This window comes from Aethalodelphis obliquidens, unplaced genomic scaffold, assembly GCF_003676395.1.
Source record: "Aethalodelphis obliquidens isolate GAN/ISIS:26980383/991018 unplaced genomic scaffold, ASM367639v1 scaffold2, whole genome shotgun sequence".
NCBI lineage: Eukaryota > Metazoa > Chordata > Mammalia > Artiodactyla > Delphinidae > Aethalodelphis > Aethalodelphis obliquidens.
The window spans coordinates 65,638,891-65,653,855 of record NW_020837946.1 but is presented as its reverse complement, the minus strand read 5'-3'; the positions used below and the strand labels follow the sequence as shown (position 1 = coordinate 65,653,855).

The 14,965-nt window shown below is 38.1% G+C and overlaps 1 protein-coding gene across 2 annotated transcripts in view; it reads right to left on the bottom strand.

The window, feature by feature from the left end:
• Positions 1 to 11,891: 11,891 nt before the first annotated feature.
• The window catches only part of TTC21B (tetratricopeptide repeat domain 21B), an 87,284-nt gene continuing 84,210 nt past the window's right edge, over positions 11,892 to 14,965 (bottom strand). Inside the window, exons 28-29 of one of the 2 annotated variants that reach the window (XM_027129334.1) lie at positions 13,694 to 13,761; positions 11,892 to 12,445 (exon numbers count right to left, since the gene is read on the bottom strand). In XM_027129334.1, the coding sequence (XP_026985135.1) occupies positions 12,368 to 12,445; positions 13,694 to 13,761 (146 nt within the window). In that variant the 3' untranslated portion in view covers positions 11,892 to 12,367. The remainder of the gene's footprint in view (positions 12,446 to 13,693; positions 13,762 to 14,965) is intronic. The other variant, XM_027129346.1, reaches the window with a different exon arrangement.

Sequence of the window (14,965 nt, the reverse complement as noted above, 5' to 3'; positions counted from 1 at the left end):
ATAGGAGCAGAGATATCACTGTCTCTGCTCACTGAGCAGACCAGCCTTAAGTTTTATCCAAAAGAGCATCCCCTGCTCCTGGGGCTCAGTTAGCTGTACTTGCCTTCTGCTTCTCCTGAAGATTTCAGTCCATCAGCTAACATCTTGTTTGGGTCCTTCCTGAAAAAATGATTCCTATACATTTCCTTAAATTTTGCTTGGTTTCTAACTTACCCTCACCTCACAATGCCCCAGGACACATGTAAGCTCAAGAAAAAGAAGGCAGGTAATGATGAAGTCTTTGGATTGTTCGTGTTAGAAATGTGTCTGGGCTTTCCGTGTCTACCAGTGGCACGGCACATTTTGAGTTGGCTGCAGCTATATGTTTGTTTTGGATAAACTGTGTGCAAGGGAGGTGATTTGGAGTTGGGGTTAAGAGCACAGGCTCTGGAGCCAGGCTGCCTTGGTCTTAACCCCAGTTCCATCCATTCCTACCTCTGTGGCCTTGGCTGAGTTACTTGCCCTCTCCTGACTCAGTTTCCTCAACTTCAAAATAGAGATCATAGCACCTACCTCACAGGGTTGTTTTGAGGATTAAAGTGGTTAATACATGTAAATCTCTTAGAATAGTATACAGTTAGTACTACCCAAGTTGGACATTCTTAAAAAAAAAAAAAAAAAGAAAGAAACAGAAGGCAGGTAGGGGGAGAGAAGGGGGAGTCCTAGACACTTAATGGGATGGCATAACAAGGAATCCTTCAGCACTTTATGGATCCAGCCTGATTTATTCCCCTCCCAGCATCTCCCTCTCTTTCAATGAGCTGGGATAATGGTTAATGGCTTCCTTTTACCTGATAATAATGTGTAAATTTAAGAGTCAACTTGCACAGAGGAAGGAATATAAAGGTCAAAAGTCTTGTTATATTATCAACATACTTTTTGAAATAGCTTACTAATCAATTTGGAGAAACACGGCTCTTTATGGAGGCTTTCTCCCTGATTTGGAAAAGTACTGGCCTAGGCAGTTACCAAGTTGTTGAGACTCTAGACTACACAGACTCCACTAATCTCCTGGTTAAACTGAAGTAGTACAGCCCTTTGTATGTCCGGGTTTGGGTTTTTTAGAAATCTGGTAGGAAGAAAACAGGTGGAAGAATGATTTTGAACGAATAATTTACCACATTGAAAATTATTTTATTAATGAAATTTATTTTCTCCATTTTTTTAACTGAAATTTGTGCTTTTTTTGTGTAGTTGGTCAGCTATGCTAGTGCCTGGGTACTTTTTAAAAAAAAAAATACTGGCTTAAGTACTTTGGAGGGAGAGGTGCAAAGGGATCAGACGACATGCTTGTAGAGTAGCCTGTGGGATTGTCTGCCCAGCAACTTTCTGATCCATAGAGGTAGATCTGAGCGACTTGTTTCACTGGGTGCCCAACCTCCTCCCCAGAGTGAGGTGGGGTCCGGGCTAAGGGACTGTATACTTGACTTACTGCATATGGCTAAATTTGTAACACGAATGGGAGCAGTGAAATATCTGTGAGAGCTGAAGAACACGTCTGCTCAGTGAGGGTTCAACGTCGGGCACAGAATCGGTCTTCAGTGAGTATTTGTTGAATGACCTGACTTAGTAAATGGGTGAACAGATGAATACAGAAATGCCCAAAGCAGCAGACATTCCAGTCCCTGGTTCCAGTTGCTTCCTGCCTCTTAGCTTCCGTACAGACCTTAGTAAGCCTCCATGATCCTTGGGTTTTTACACATAACTCAGGCCATCTTATGTTGGTTTCTGTTACTTGCAAATTATAGTCACTATTAATAATGAGGAGCTTGGAATTGACTTTGAGATAAACATGAAAAAAAAATCTATAGAACTTATTCTCTCTTTATAGATATGAGTGTATATTTATGAGTGTGTATGCACGTCTGTGTAGTGTCATGTGTGTATGTATTATGCATATATACACATATATCCATATGAACTGGATAAATCAATCAATGTCCCTGAGCTCCATTCCGTATGTCTAAAATAAAGGGGTTAGACTAATGATCTGAATTAAGAGGTTATACTTTTAGGAATTATGTCAATGATTTGTTAGTAAATCACCAGAAGATATACCGTTGCCAGAAAAGAGAGTCCAAGATAGGCACTTTGGGAGTTCACATACTTTCCATGTTGTTTCATTGCTGAAAACAGTTGGGCAGATCTTTTGGAAGTGCATTCTCTGGTGGTTGCCTGTTATTTTAACTCTGCCCTTGGAAGGTGATCTCCAGTCTATGGTGACTAAGGGTGCTGGTAACACGAGTTTGGGTAAAATAGCAAAATTTAACTGTAAAGTAGCAGTGAGACTTTTCCCCGTGAATTGGCCCTGGAGGTAAACCATGAGGAGTGCCACGTCCGTATGGACAGAATATTGGTGGGAATCATGTACCAAATTGAAGTGTCCACAGGGTGCATAACCAGCAGTTGGCATCCCCAAACTTGGCTGCCTTCTTTTTGATGGGACCTCAATATCCCTCACACGTAAAGCACAATGCTGGGTGTGGCCCAGGTGTTCAATGATGACTGAACACTGTGATTGATAAGCCAAGTTCATAACGCCAGCTGTCATCAGTATTTGAATCCTTATTAATGCCAACTATTTTACATATTTTTTTTACAAGTATTTTCTTATTTCACACTGTCAACAATCCTCTTTTTATTCCCATTTTAAATGTTAGGAAATCGGGACTTAGAGAATGAAAGGAACTTTCCCCAAATCACACTGCTGATAGTGGCAGAGAATGCTAAGCCAGCTTGTCTGACTCTAAAGCTCACTATGCTCTACTGCCTCTCTCTTCTCAACCATATTTGGAGGCAAGTGAGAATGGCACAAAGCGTTTTGCCTTATACCTGATTTAACTATCAATTATAGACTCTTCACAGACCAATATGGATCTGAATCCTAATGTGCTCCTGAATAGCATTGGCTGCCTAGCAGATAAGTTCAGGGGGTCATAAACCGTTCAAAAATTGAACATCAGTGTTTTTACAATGTGGAAATACATGGATTTCTAGCTGTTATTTTTGCTGTGTATTTTCAGAATGTCTGAAAGGGCAGCTTATCTTCTATAGCACTCATCTCTGCGTGGCTCAGCTGTTCACATGGACTTTACTAGCATGTGTCATTGTTCTCCCTTTTCCTGTATGCCCTAAGGTAGGGCACTTCTGCCACCCACTGAAGTTCACTTCTAAAAAGCTAATAGCTTTGGGGGAATAGCAGAGGGGTTATTTATTTTTTCAAGTTAGTGTGGAGAAAAAGGAATAGAGCAGATTCTTCCCAGATGCCTGATTTCTAGTCAGCATGCTGCTTGAGTCCCTGATTGAACACACTTCAGCCATCCTGTGCCTAAGGAGAAAAATACTCCTGCCTCACGTCGCTATGGTAACTGATGCTCAGCAGGCAGTTGCAGTTTCATTTAACATAACTGGCTTTTAGAACTTGAGGGGAAAGTATGCTTTCATGTAAGAAAAGGGATGACGAGAGATTTAATTAATGTGTTTCAGCTTAACGTAGGGATACAGGTCACTTCCACTGTTTGACCGTAGCGTGTATAGCTCCATTTTATATCTGTATCAGATCTAAGGCATCAAAAGGTGGACCATTTCTCTCATCATGTGTGAAGTGCACAAAGTGGGCAGAAACGGAGAGATAGGGGTTGTGCTGAAGCCTTTGCAAAAGGTTTTTCACTTTATAAAACCATCTCGGCTTGAGAGTGTACGGGAGAATTGCTTCCTCTTCTCGCATCCACAAAGGAGGCCTGAGTGATGGGTTGCTAGGCAACCTCACACTGAAGACTGGGGCACTTTGAAATTAACATAGCTGACCTCCCCATCATCTCTGCAGCTCTGCTATTCAAAAGCATTTTGTGAGGCCATAGGACTCAAGAAAATAGATATAAGATGTAAATACAAAAATAAAGAATAGGGGAAATAAATCTGAATTTTTCAACGACCAGGATTCACTCAATGAAAAAAGGCAGCAGTTTGAAAAAGCAGGTTGAGGGTAAAATGGTGTTAGTTGCTATAAACCAGAAACTAGTATTTTGAATAATGTAAGAAGAAAATTTCCCTATGTTTTTAGAGACGTTTATAACTGCCATGTAAACTATCACAGCAAGGGGTCTGAAAATACCTAAGGGCAAACAAAAATAGATCCATTTATGATCATATAAATCTGCTACATATTTTTTTAAAAATCTTAACTCTCAATCCTCAGCACATGATGTTTCGCTTAAGCTCCAGAGTTTCCTACTCTTTTTCTTGCTACTGCATCATTAATATGATACTGGTTGGTGTGGGAAGGGATGGTATTTATTTTGCAAGTAGATGAATATTTGGAAGGAAACTGCAAAGCTGGTCTATGGAGCGGACACACCCTCCTGTCATCAACAAATTATTTAGTTTGATTTTTAAAATATCTCATACCACTGGGAAAGGCTTATGGTAACATTTTAAAATATGCTGTTAAATTTGTAAACATCAAAATCAGTCAAAATTGGTGGTACTGGGAAAAGTGGGAGACAAATCCTGAGTTCTTTTTGGTAGGATTTTTTTTTGTTGTGAGCATCTGGGTGAAGCAATTTTGAAACTATTTTAGATGGATTATAAGACTGAAGAAATGAACAAATATGATGAAGTTGTTGGGACTCAGGGTCTCATTGTGGAAGAAGGGACATGGGAACACAAGAAAGAACCCTATGGTGATAAACTGGATTTGGAGGAATTGATGTAATTTTGTGATTTCTGAAACATGTTTCAGTATGTGTGTATTTACACCTGTGTATGCATGTATATGTGTGCACATATATACGTGTATATATGCATGTGAGTGCATATATACATGCATATGTTTTCTGTTTGCTGAAAGGGTTTAGAAACAATTCACCCTAGTGGCAGTGAGCACACTTTACACTAAGTTCTTGATCTCTAATACCATTGCCCCACTAAAGGGAACCAGGGCTCCTCAGAGAAATGGCTGATTCCAGGGCTGGGACAGGGTAATTAGAAGTTGAACCTGGGATATTTTGTTATGCTAGAATGTAGGAACATGCTAAAAAAAAAAAAAAAAGGAAAAGAGAGAAAGAAAAAGATAGGGGTAGTCACAAGGACACCAAAGGAGCCAGCTTGAAGTGGTGCCACTGGCCAAATCTGAAACCATTTGAGCACCAAAATAATTAAAGGCATTAATGAATTATGAACCAATGAAAAAATAGGAATTCATGAACACATATTAAATAATAAATGTGTAAAAAAAGTAAAAATAATAATAAATAAGCAAAGGAGGGGCTCTTGTTTATAGTAAAATGCTAAGGGCTGACTGGTTGGAACATGTGGAGAAAGTGGTGACGTTAGAATATCATCATTTATAATCATCATGGTGAATATTAGATCAGGCAGGAATCAGGCTAATCTAGGGGAAATTTTTTTTTTTTTCTTGCGGTACACGGGCCTCTCACTGTTGTGGCCTCTCCCGTTGCGGAGCACAGGCTCTGGACACTCAGGCTCAGCGGCCATGGCTCACGGGCCCAGCCGCTCCGCGGCATGTGGGATCTTCCCGGACCGGGGCATGAACCCGTGTCCCCTGCATCGGCAGGCGGACTCTCAACCACTGTGCCACCAGGGAAGCCCTAGGGGAAATTTCTGAAGGAGCAGAATATTTGTAAGATCTTAAAGTGTCTCCTCATAGATTGGTTATTAGTTGCAAGGGAAAAAATAACAATTATATGGTAGAAAAGTTTGACATGTGTAATCAAAATTAATGTCTCCAGTGAGGGCAGGTGGACACTGTGTGTTTCCAGATGTGATACCATGAGGACACCACATCACTTATATAGTATAATGGCCAGAAACACTCAACTCAGATTGAATCTTAAGGAAATATCAGGCAAACCCAAAACAAAGGAACACTCAAATTAAAAAAAAAAAAGCGGGGGGGGGGGCAGAGGACTGTATTTTCAAAAATAGCTATTTTATAAAAGACAGAGGAAGGCTGTGGAAATGCTCCGGGTTAAACAAGACTAAAGACATGACAAGTAAATGCAATACCCAATCCTAGAATGGAACCCAACTGGAGGGAAAAGAGGAAAATATCCTGTAGAGGATATTATTGAATCAGTTGGCGGTAAATAGTGGCAGGTTAAAAGTTTTGTATCTATGTTAAATTAACTGATGGTCATAACTGTACTGTCATTAAACTGGAGAATATCCCTATTCTCATGAAATACACAATGAAGTACTTTGGAGTACAGAGGCATGTATGATGTATGCAACTTACTCTCAGGATGTTCAGAAAAAACATTTTACATATAGGTGTGTATATGTGTGTGTGTATAAATGTATATACAAAATTTGTATATACAAAGAGAAGATGCAAATGAGGTAAAATACTAACAATATTTTAGTATGTATCTGGGTAAATGGCATGTGGGTGCTCTTTGTACTTTTCTTATTCACGAAACTTCTTTAAGTTTGAAATGATTTCCAAATGAAAAAATCAAAAATTTTGTGTGGAAAAAACCCAATTTTTATTGGAACTAAAGCAATGAATATTTACATTTTAAGAAATCTGTGGAAACAGCAGTAAGCTAACTCACACAAAAAAGATACTACACTTCATAAGAGACAGTAGAGTTACTTGTTCCGCACAGAGAACTGACATCAGGACCCAGACACATCTCATTGGTCACATTTCTTCCCCTGAAATCTGTGTGGTCTGTGCTCCATCATTTTAACTTTGCTCTTGGGTGTTCTCAATATCCTGGACTTTCCCCAATCCCCGTGTCCCCCTCAAATTATCCTCTGCAATTTGTGACAATGTGAAAAATTGGCTGGAAACTTGTCAAGAAAGTATATGTCAGGGAGTTTTCATTCATTGACTAGAGCAACTTCAAGTATTTAACTTAAATTGTTTGAAAAGAGCATTTTTGTAACTGCTTAGCATTTTAGCACACTTTTTCCTCCAGTGTTCTTTAAGCTTAGGGTGTTTTCCAAAAAAAGTTTAATCTCTACCTGTGAGACAGGACCTATTACTCATTATAAGTGAGGATACTACTGAATACTTCACAGCCCAGTTCTTAGTGTTTCAAGTTTTTTTGTTTTGTTTTGTTTAAGGTTCTTACATCATTTACCCATTAAAAATAAAACTAGCCTGCCTCTGGCGGAAACTGAAATAGTAATTACTTTCTTAAAATACACTTGTTTTTTTAAAACAGAGTTTCTGTTACATTGCCAAAAGAATTTGTTTGAAGAAAGATAAAAATACACACTATTTGAAAACAGCCTCGTTTAAAGGTTGCCATAGATTCTAAGGTTATACCACTAGAAGGAAGACATTTAGAACCTGCTCATTACTCAGCTTTCCTCATTTATGGGATCAAATTGTTTTATGGGCAGCGTGCCAGATTCATTTACGTGCAGTGTAAGACAAATTGTAGAGTCAGGCATTTCTCTAGAAAACATCTGGTTCTTAAGAAGAGTATTAAAAGGTGCGTAACACTTTTTTGCTCGTAACTATGATTTATGATGTTACAGTAACCCCCCTCTAATCTGGCAGGCAGACTTCCAGCAACCACAATCAGGAACCTGGAAGTAAGTGAAAATACTTCAGAGCTCAAGGAAAACAGAGGCCCCCAAATTCCATGCGTATGAAGGAGTGGTACTGCCTTTAGGTCAAAGTCCACTTCATTATAAAACTGATGGAGCAAATTAGCATAAGGGCTCCTAAGCCCACCTTTATATATCTAACACCTCTTTCTATAGTTATTTTGTTCCTTTACTCCCTTTACAAAAATCACACATCCCTCTCAACTCTAATTCTTCTAAACCATCCCCTGGACCCCTTTTCCTCCTCAGGCTTCCCCCTTTTCTCTTTCTTATACCTTCAATATCTACTGACTTTTCCCCATAAATATTCCAAGATGCTCAAGTAGCTCCTGTCTTGAAAAACAAAAAACAAAATCCCTTTTATAAACCTCTGTAGCCATCACTCTATTGCTCCCTTACCCTCAGCCCTATAGCCAAACATTTTTCTCTTCTGTCTCTAATTCCTCACCTTTCATTCAAACTTTGTTCCAATTAGTAAGGGATCCTCTTCCTCCAAGGGGGTGCAGTTGCATTTGTGAGACCCAGAGTGCTAGCTTCTGCTCCTCTGCTACCCCCTCGGGTGGGTCAATCTGTCCAGGGCTCACACGACACAACTACACGTTGTGGCCCTGTGTGATTTCTGGTATTTCCTCCAGTTTCTTATTAGTTACATTTGGTAGGATCATCATTAAAACTCGGTTACTAGTAACAGTGAACTCCTATTACTGTTGCTATTGCCACTCTCCTATTGCCATTTTCTGGCAGTCTTTTTCGATCTTCTACTTCCTGAATCTTTTTCTCTGACAATTGAAATAAACCAGATTACATTTTGTACAAACCATTAAAGTGTGGGTGTTAAGAGTTTTTCTATTCCTCTTTAAGAAAGCTATTCTTTTTTTTTTTTTTTTTTAAAAAGGGAAAAACCCTTATTTTTAGTGTGTGTTCCTTGCAGTTAACTTGAAAAATGGCAAATTTTTCATCAGATATAACTACTGTTAAAAATTGGGTTAGTTTCGTTTAGTTGTGTGTGTATCTTACATATACATCTATTTATATTCTTTTGCAAATTAATGTTATATGAAGTTGTTTCTTGTATTTTCACTTATTTTGTGAGAATCTTAGCAGTTAAAAATCTTTAAAAATTCTTTAAAAAATAGTAAAAAAAGAAAAAATCTTTGAAGACAGTTTTTGATGACTACATAGTACTCCATTATTGGGTAAACTAATATATTTGACCACTTCATTTATGCTGAATGTTTTGGCAATAACCAAAAAACCCAAGCTTTTTGCTTCTACAGTGTTTTAAACCAAAAAACTTGGAGGAAATTTCTGAATGTCCCCTATGATAAATTTCTCTAAGTGGGATTACTTGGTCAAAGAACAGAATCTTAAATCCATACTTCCAAATTCCCTTCCGAAAGGATGAATGTGGTGGTTTTCTTGCACTGTTGCCAATCTTTCATTAAAAACAAAAAGCAAAATAAAACATACAAGCATTTGCTACTTTATCAGCACTAGCACTGTTAATATGATCCTGTTATAAGGCTCTTCACTTATCTCCAGACCCAAACTAGGAGAGTTCCTGTCAGTCTTAACTGGTCTCTTGGTTTCCATAGTGATTCTATTATCTATTCTAGTGCAAAGTTAACCTAGCTTCCTCAGCTGTAAATACATAAAACCCTTCCAGAATTGCTCTAGCTTCTTGACTAATGGGAAAGAGAGCTGTTTCCTTTTGGGACCCAGTTCACCATACTAGCTGGCCTAAGGTCAAAGGGCATTGAACTTAAAAATGCTTCCTTACTATGAGGGTGGTGGTATTCAAACCCCAAATGCACAGAAAATTCATTCATGTTGTGTCCCTCCCTCCCCGTCCTCCGTGTGGGCCCCAAACTATCATTGAACATGCCATGGGCACTGATTCCTTCAAGCAGCAGTTCAGTTTGAGTTCCAGCTTTCCTGGATGTACAGTCTTGGGCGTGTGCACAAGAAAAACGTCAGAGATTAGTTAGTGCTAAATAGAGAGTTTAACAAGGGTGACAGGGTACAGACTGACGTGATGGCTACTTTAGAGTGTTGGCCTGGACACGGACAGGGCCTCTGAGAAGGTGATAATAAACTGGTACCTGAATGAAAGAAAGAATAAGCCTAGAGAGGGAAGCTTGGAGACAGTAAGTGGGGATTAGGGGGAGAATTCCAGCAGAGGAGAGAAGGTCAAAAGTCTGTTCGAGATGGATGAAGTGAGATTTATGCATGCAAAGCGTGCAACACAATTTCTGGTGGGGGAGGGGAGCAAGAGAGAGAGGGAAGGAGGGAGGGAGACAATGAATGAGAATCTTGACTCCTGTACGGCTGTGCTTCTAGGGGAACTGACTAGTCCTCTCCATCTCTGCTTTGCCTGCATTGTCTTTTTTCTTCTGTGAAGGTTCTTCTCAACTGCAACTACTACTTGACCCTGTTCGGTTTATAATAAGTAAGTAGAGCTACTATTTATTAAGAGCCCAAGTGAGTTAGATTCATTAGGTTTTATGTACGTTCTTTCACTTAATTCTTACAACAACCCGAGGAAGGTTATTATCCTGATACATTACTTTATGGATAAGAAAAGCAAAATGAGGCTCAGAGAGCCTATGTAACTTGAGAAAGTAGTAAAGCCAGACTTTAAACCTAAGCCGGTCTGACTTCAGAGCCGTGCTCTTCACTGCTCCTCCCTTACACTTCTCAGTGGCAGCTGCCACATGTGTAAGAACGTTCATTCCACTCAGTTCTTGTTCCTCATTACCTAGCCACCTCTGTGACAGGACGCTCAGTTTCATCTGCTAGCCACATGCAGATAAAAAGAGTTTTTCTTATAGACACTGCCTCTCTTAGTTATGGAAGGCATCTTAATATAGGAAAGGCTGGTGGAATCCAGGTTCTGAAAATTTTTCTCTGACCTTGGGCAAATCACTTAGTTGGAGCCTCATCTCATCATCTGAAAAAATACTATTTCTCTGGAGAGCTGACTGAGAAATAAAAGACCTAATTTAAAGAAAGTTTCTAGAATAGTATCTAACAAATGGCAGAATAAGTGGCTGCTTAAGAAACAAAAACAGGGTTTCCCTGGTGGTGCAGTGGTTGAGAGTCCGCCTGCCGATGCAGGGGACACGGGTTCGTGCCCCGGTCCGGGAGGATCCCACATGCCACGGAGCGGCTGGGCTTGTGAGCCATGGCCGCTGAGCCTGCGCGGAAAAAACAAACAAAAACAAACTCCTCATTTTACAGATAGGAAAACTGATTTGGAAATGTCTTGCTGGGAGAAGAGATGTTCTACTTTCTCTATCCAATTTCCATGATTCTAGCATTCCATGATGCAGGCTCACTGCAACTACTAAGGGTATTCTGTTGTATCACGTCTTTAACAATGTCCATTCAGGCTGAAAGGTTATAGCTAAAGAGATAATCTGTCACAGTGCCAGAACTGTAAAACAGGGATAATAATGTCTATATTATAGGACCGGGGGATAAATGTAATAAGACATGTGAAAGCATTTTAACAGGCATGACATGTTTCATAAATGCTCTACTTATTAAACATTTTCATGGAACGCCATACATAAAAGAATGACTAGAATTTTATAACATATAATTGGAATTAAAAGGACTTTGGAAAATTGGAGAAGTGATCAGAAACTAGAATGTAGCTCAAAAGAAATAAACATGAGGTACTTAAGGAAAAGCAAGAGACTTGGAAAAATACTGTTTATTGAAAATGCAATTAAAATTGAAGACTGTGTTTATTGTATTTTTAAAGGCAACTGAAAAAGGTATAGATAACATACTAAAAATGATGTTAAGAATTGAGTTTATGAAGATTAGGTTAAATTCAGTGTAAAGAGTGAGTGCTCTCCCAGGGTGGTGGCAGGGATTCTAGGGAGAGCGGGGTCTGCAGCTGTGTTCACACGGTGTGCTTTGGGAGTCCCTACTGACCAGAAATATTCTCCACCAGATGTTACAGTGTCTAAAGTTACACCAAAAGGCCTCGTCTTTGGGCTAAGGTTAAATATTGCTATAAAGGTTTACCTATTTAAACTAATTTCAGGTACTGGTTATTTCTTAAAAGGGATCACGTAGGCATTGGGAGCAGGAAGAATCAGTTCAACAGAGAAGGGAAACACACACACTCTTTATACTTTCCCACAAAGACTTTTCTAGGAAAGCCACATTTTCTGTAATACTACGCATTAACATGGGGAGTCTACCCTGATTCTGCAAAACTCACCATGTCTTTTGAGTTCCAAGAGGAATACAAATCATAAATTTATAAAATCTTTATTAAAAGATATATTTTCTTTTTCATAAATATTTACAGGGAAATTTACTCAAACCTTTGAAATAACAGAGACCATCACAAGAATGTTTAACAGAGCACAACAATATCGTAAATGTATTTCCTGAAAGAAACAACTAATGTTCCTTAGAAAAGATATAGGATACTTAACTACCAAGATTTTAACAAAGTATTTTTTATAGAAGTGGGTTATAATCTTTACCACAGAGTCACCAAATCTGCACCTAATCAAGAGAGTCAATTAAATAAACCAGCTTTCATTCACCTTCTCCATCAGAAGACATACATTTAACATAGTGTTTCTCTTTATATACAATAGCAGCCTCTGCTGGAGAAAGAGAAGTATGCTTTCTATTACAAAGTATTAGCTTAAACCTATTTTGAACTGGAAGAACTCAGATTCTTTTCATTTCTTGCTTAAAAAAGCTAAAATAATTTTCAAGGTCTTAAAGATGTACGAGCCTTATCAAGTATATCTTTTCTGATTTTGGGGTAAGTTGGATGTGCTTCGAGAACCTGCAAAAACACACACACAAACAAAAAAACAAAACAAAAGCATAAGAACTTGTAATTCATTATCAAGAACTGCGGAGTCACAAAACTTACTAGAAACAGCATTACAGTTGAGATTTCATTATATTAATACTACAAATTTAACAACACTTTTTAAAGGTGATATCTGAGATGCGTGTGACATGATGACTCATTTCTGTTAACAGCAATTAAATGAAAAAGGTAGAATATAATACTACACGTGGAAAATACAACAAATATAATTATTTCCTTAATAGATCAGTTACAGAAAACAATTATGTATCGATGATTTAAGATACTTTAAATAATTTAGCTATTGCATGATATTTAATAAACCCTTAGTTATTTTTACCCAGGAGCACACATCAGATTTACCTGGAATGATTTTGAAACATACAAATTTCCAGGTCTACTGAGTCTAGGAGTAGGGGAAATTCATTAAAACAAACAAACAAACAAAAAAAACCCTCCACAAATGATTCTAATGTATAACCTTACATTAATGTACAACCTTAACCTTAATGTGAAATGCTGCCTTACGCAGAGACTCAGTAATCAATAGCAATCGCTGGGGCCAAGTATTTACTATGATGATGCTCACACAGCTATCCGGGATAAGACACATCACATAATTCTCTGCTAAGGAGCTTTTCTTGGAGATCCCAACAATGTTTAGTAAAACGCCTTATATGGGATATCAATGTGACAATGTACATAAAGAAACTGCAAATTCTAAAACTGCAACTTAAATATTTGTCATTTTAACAAGGGATCATTTAGTCAGGAATCAATTCCAGAAGTGTAATTGAATGACTTCTAAATGACAAAAATACCTCTTTAATTTATAAATCTGAATCCTCTAATAACCAGAGACTTAGACACATACATAAGAACTTCTATTCAGAACAGTGATGTGGAGAATCTATAATAATCCTGAGATATCTTCTGACTTAAGGATTACGTTTTATTTAACATGCTTCTCTAGCCTCTTTCTTTAAATTGACGTAAACATTTTATTATTTGAGCCCAATTAAAAACATATGTTTTTTCAATTTAAGTAAACTTTATTTTCTAAACTTTGAAAACTGGTAGTATCTCCCAGATATATGTGATGAGTCATTTAACCAAAATATGACGTCTTCTATCTCTATTCATGTACATCTTGATATTAATTAAAAGTAGGAAATAGTCCATCTGAAAAATTTTAAGAAATCTAAATTTAAGTTTTACCTGGTGACATACATCAATTGCATCCACAAATCTTTTTGCTTTTAAGTAATTAAATGCCAGTTTGTATCCTGTAAAGACAAAAAAACCAACAATGATATAGTACTATTTATAGAGCATCCTGTTAATATTACCTTTTTTGGCCTCCTCCTTTGTTTGCTTACTCTAATATTAGAGAACTCTTAGTGGAGGCTGGTGACTATACTATGATAGAAATGATAAGATAATAGAGGGTGGAGTGACATAAAAGGAGAACAGGTAGGAAAGAAAATGGAGTTGTAACAAAGGACCACAGCTGGGTTAGAAGATGGCCGGCCATCCCACAAATGCGGTTTTGCAACTTACTAGAAAAGTCCCATTTGTTTCAGATTATGGTAAAAACTCATCGTAGGGCAGTAAATGATAACACAGCTATTCATTTATACAGTACAGATTTACTTAACATGTCAGGCAAACTGGTTCCTTCAGTCATGAGGTTTACACTCCATTAGGAAAGAAAGTACCTTATTTAAGTAATTATGTAAGTACATGAATAATTTCAAAACTGAGATAAATGCTGTGATATAAAGGTACAGGCCAAGAGCACTGTAATAAGAAACCTGGTTGGGGAGGGGGTGGGAGTCAGGCACGGTCTGAAATCTGAAGGAAGAGGCATAAGGTAGACCAAGGGGGTGGGAAGCAAGAACACTGTTAGGCAAAAACTGCACACGGAAAGGCCAACGGTAGAGGGAGACATAGCAACCAAATGGACCTGGGGTGCACGAGCGGAGCACAGAGCAGCGGGGAGAGCGGCTCAGAAGACACTGGGTTAGTCATTAGATAGCCACATCAGCGATGAGTAACAAGCACCACAGTTACTGACAGTGAAATGTCACATTTCAGATACTGACAATTTAGAGGAAAGTTTTAAGACATTCTTAACTGACCGTTGTTCTGTAACAATGCCGTAATAGTAAGCAAACTAAGGAAAAGACAAAAAAAGTGGACTCAGTAAATAAGATATAACACAATGTAAAATAATATGTAACTAATAAATTAAATATCTTGCTTTACCATTTAGAAATATGAAAAAGGGAAATCTGAATGTTGCTCTTAGGCCTTAATCAAAGTACCAAAGCAAATTTTTAGAATTTCAGAATAATGTTTTAAAAGAATTGCTGGCTAATGCAATCATACGGTAGCAAAAAGTAAGGAAAAAGAATTATCTAAAATTCATTGTATTCGATACACACACACACACACACACACACACACACACACACACACACACACATA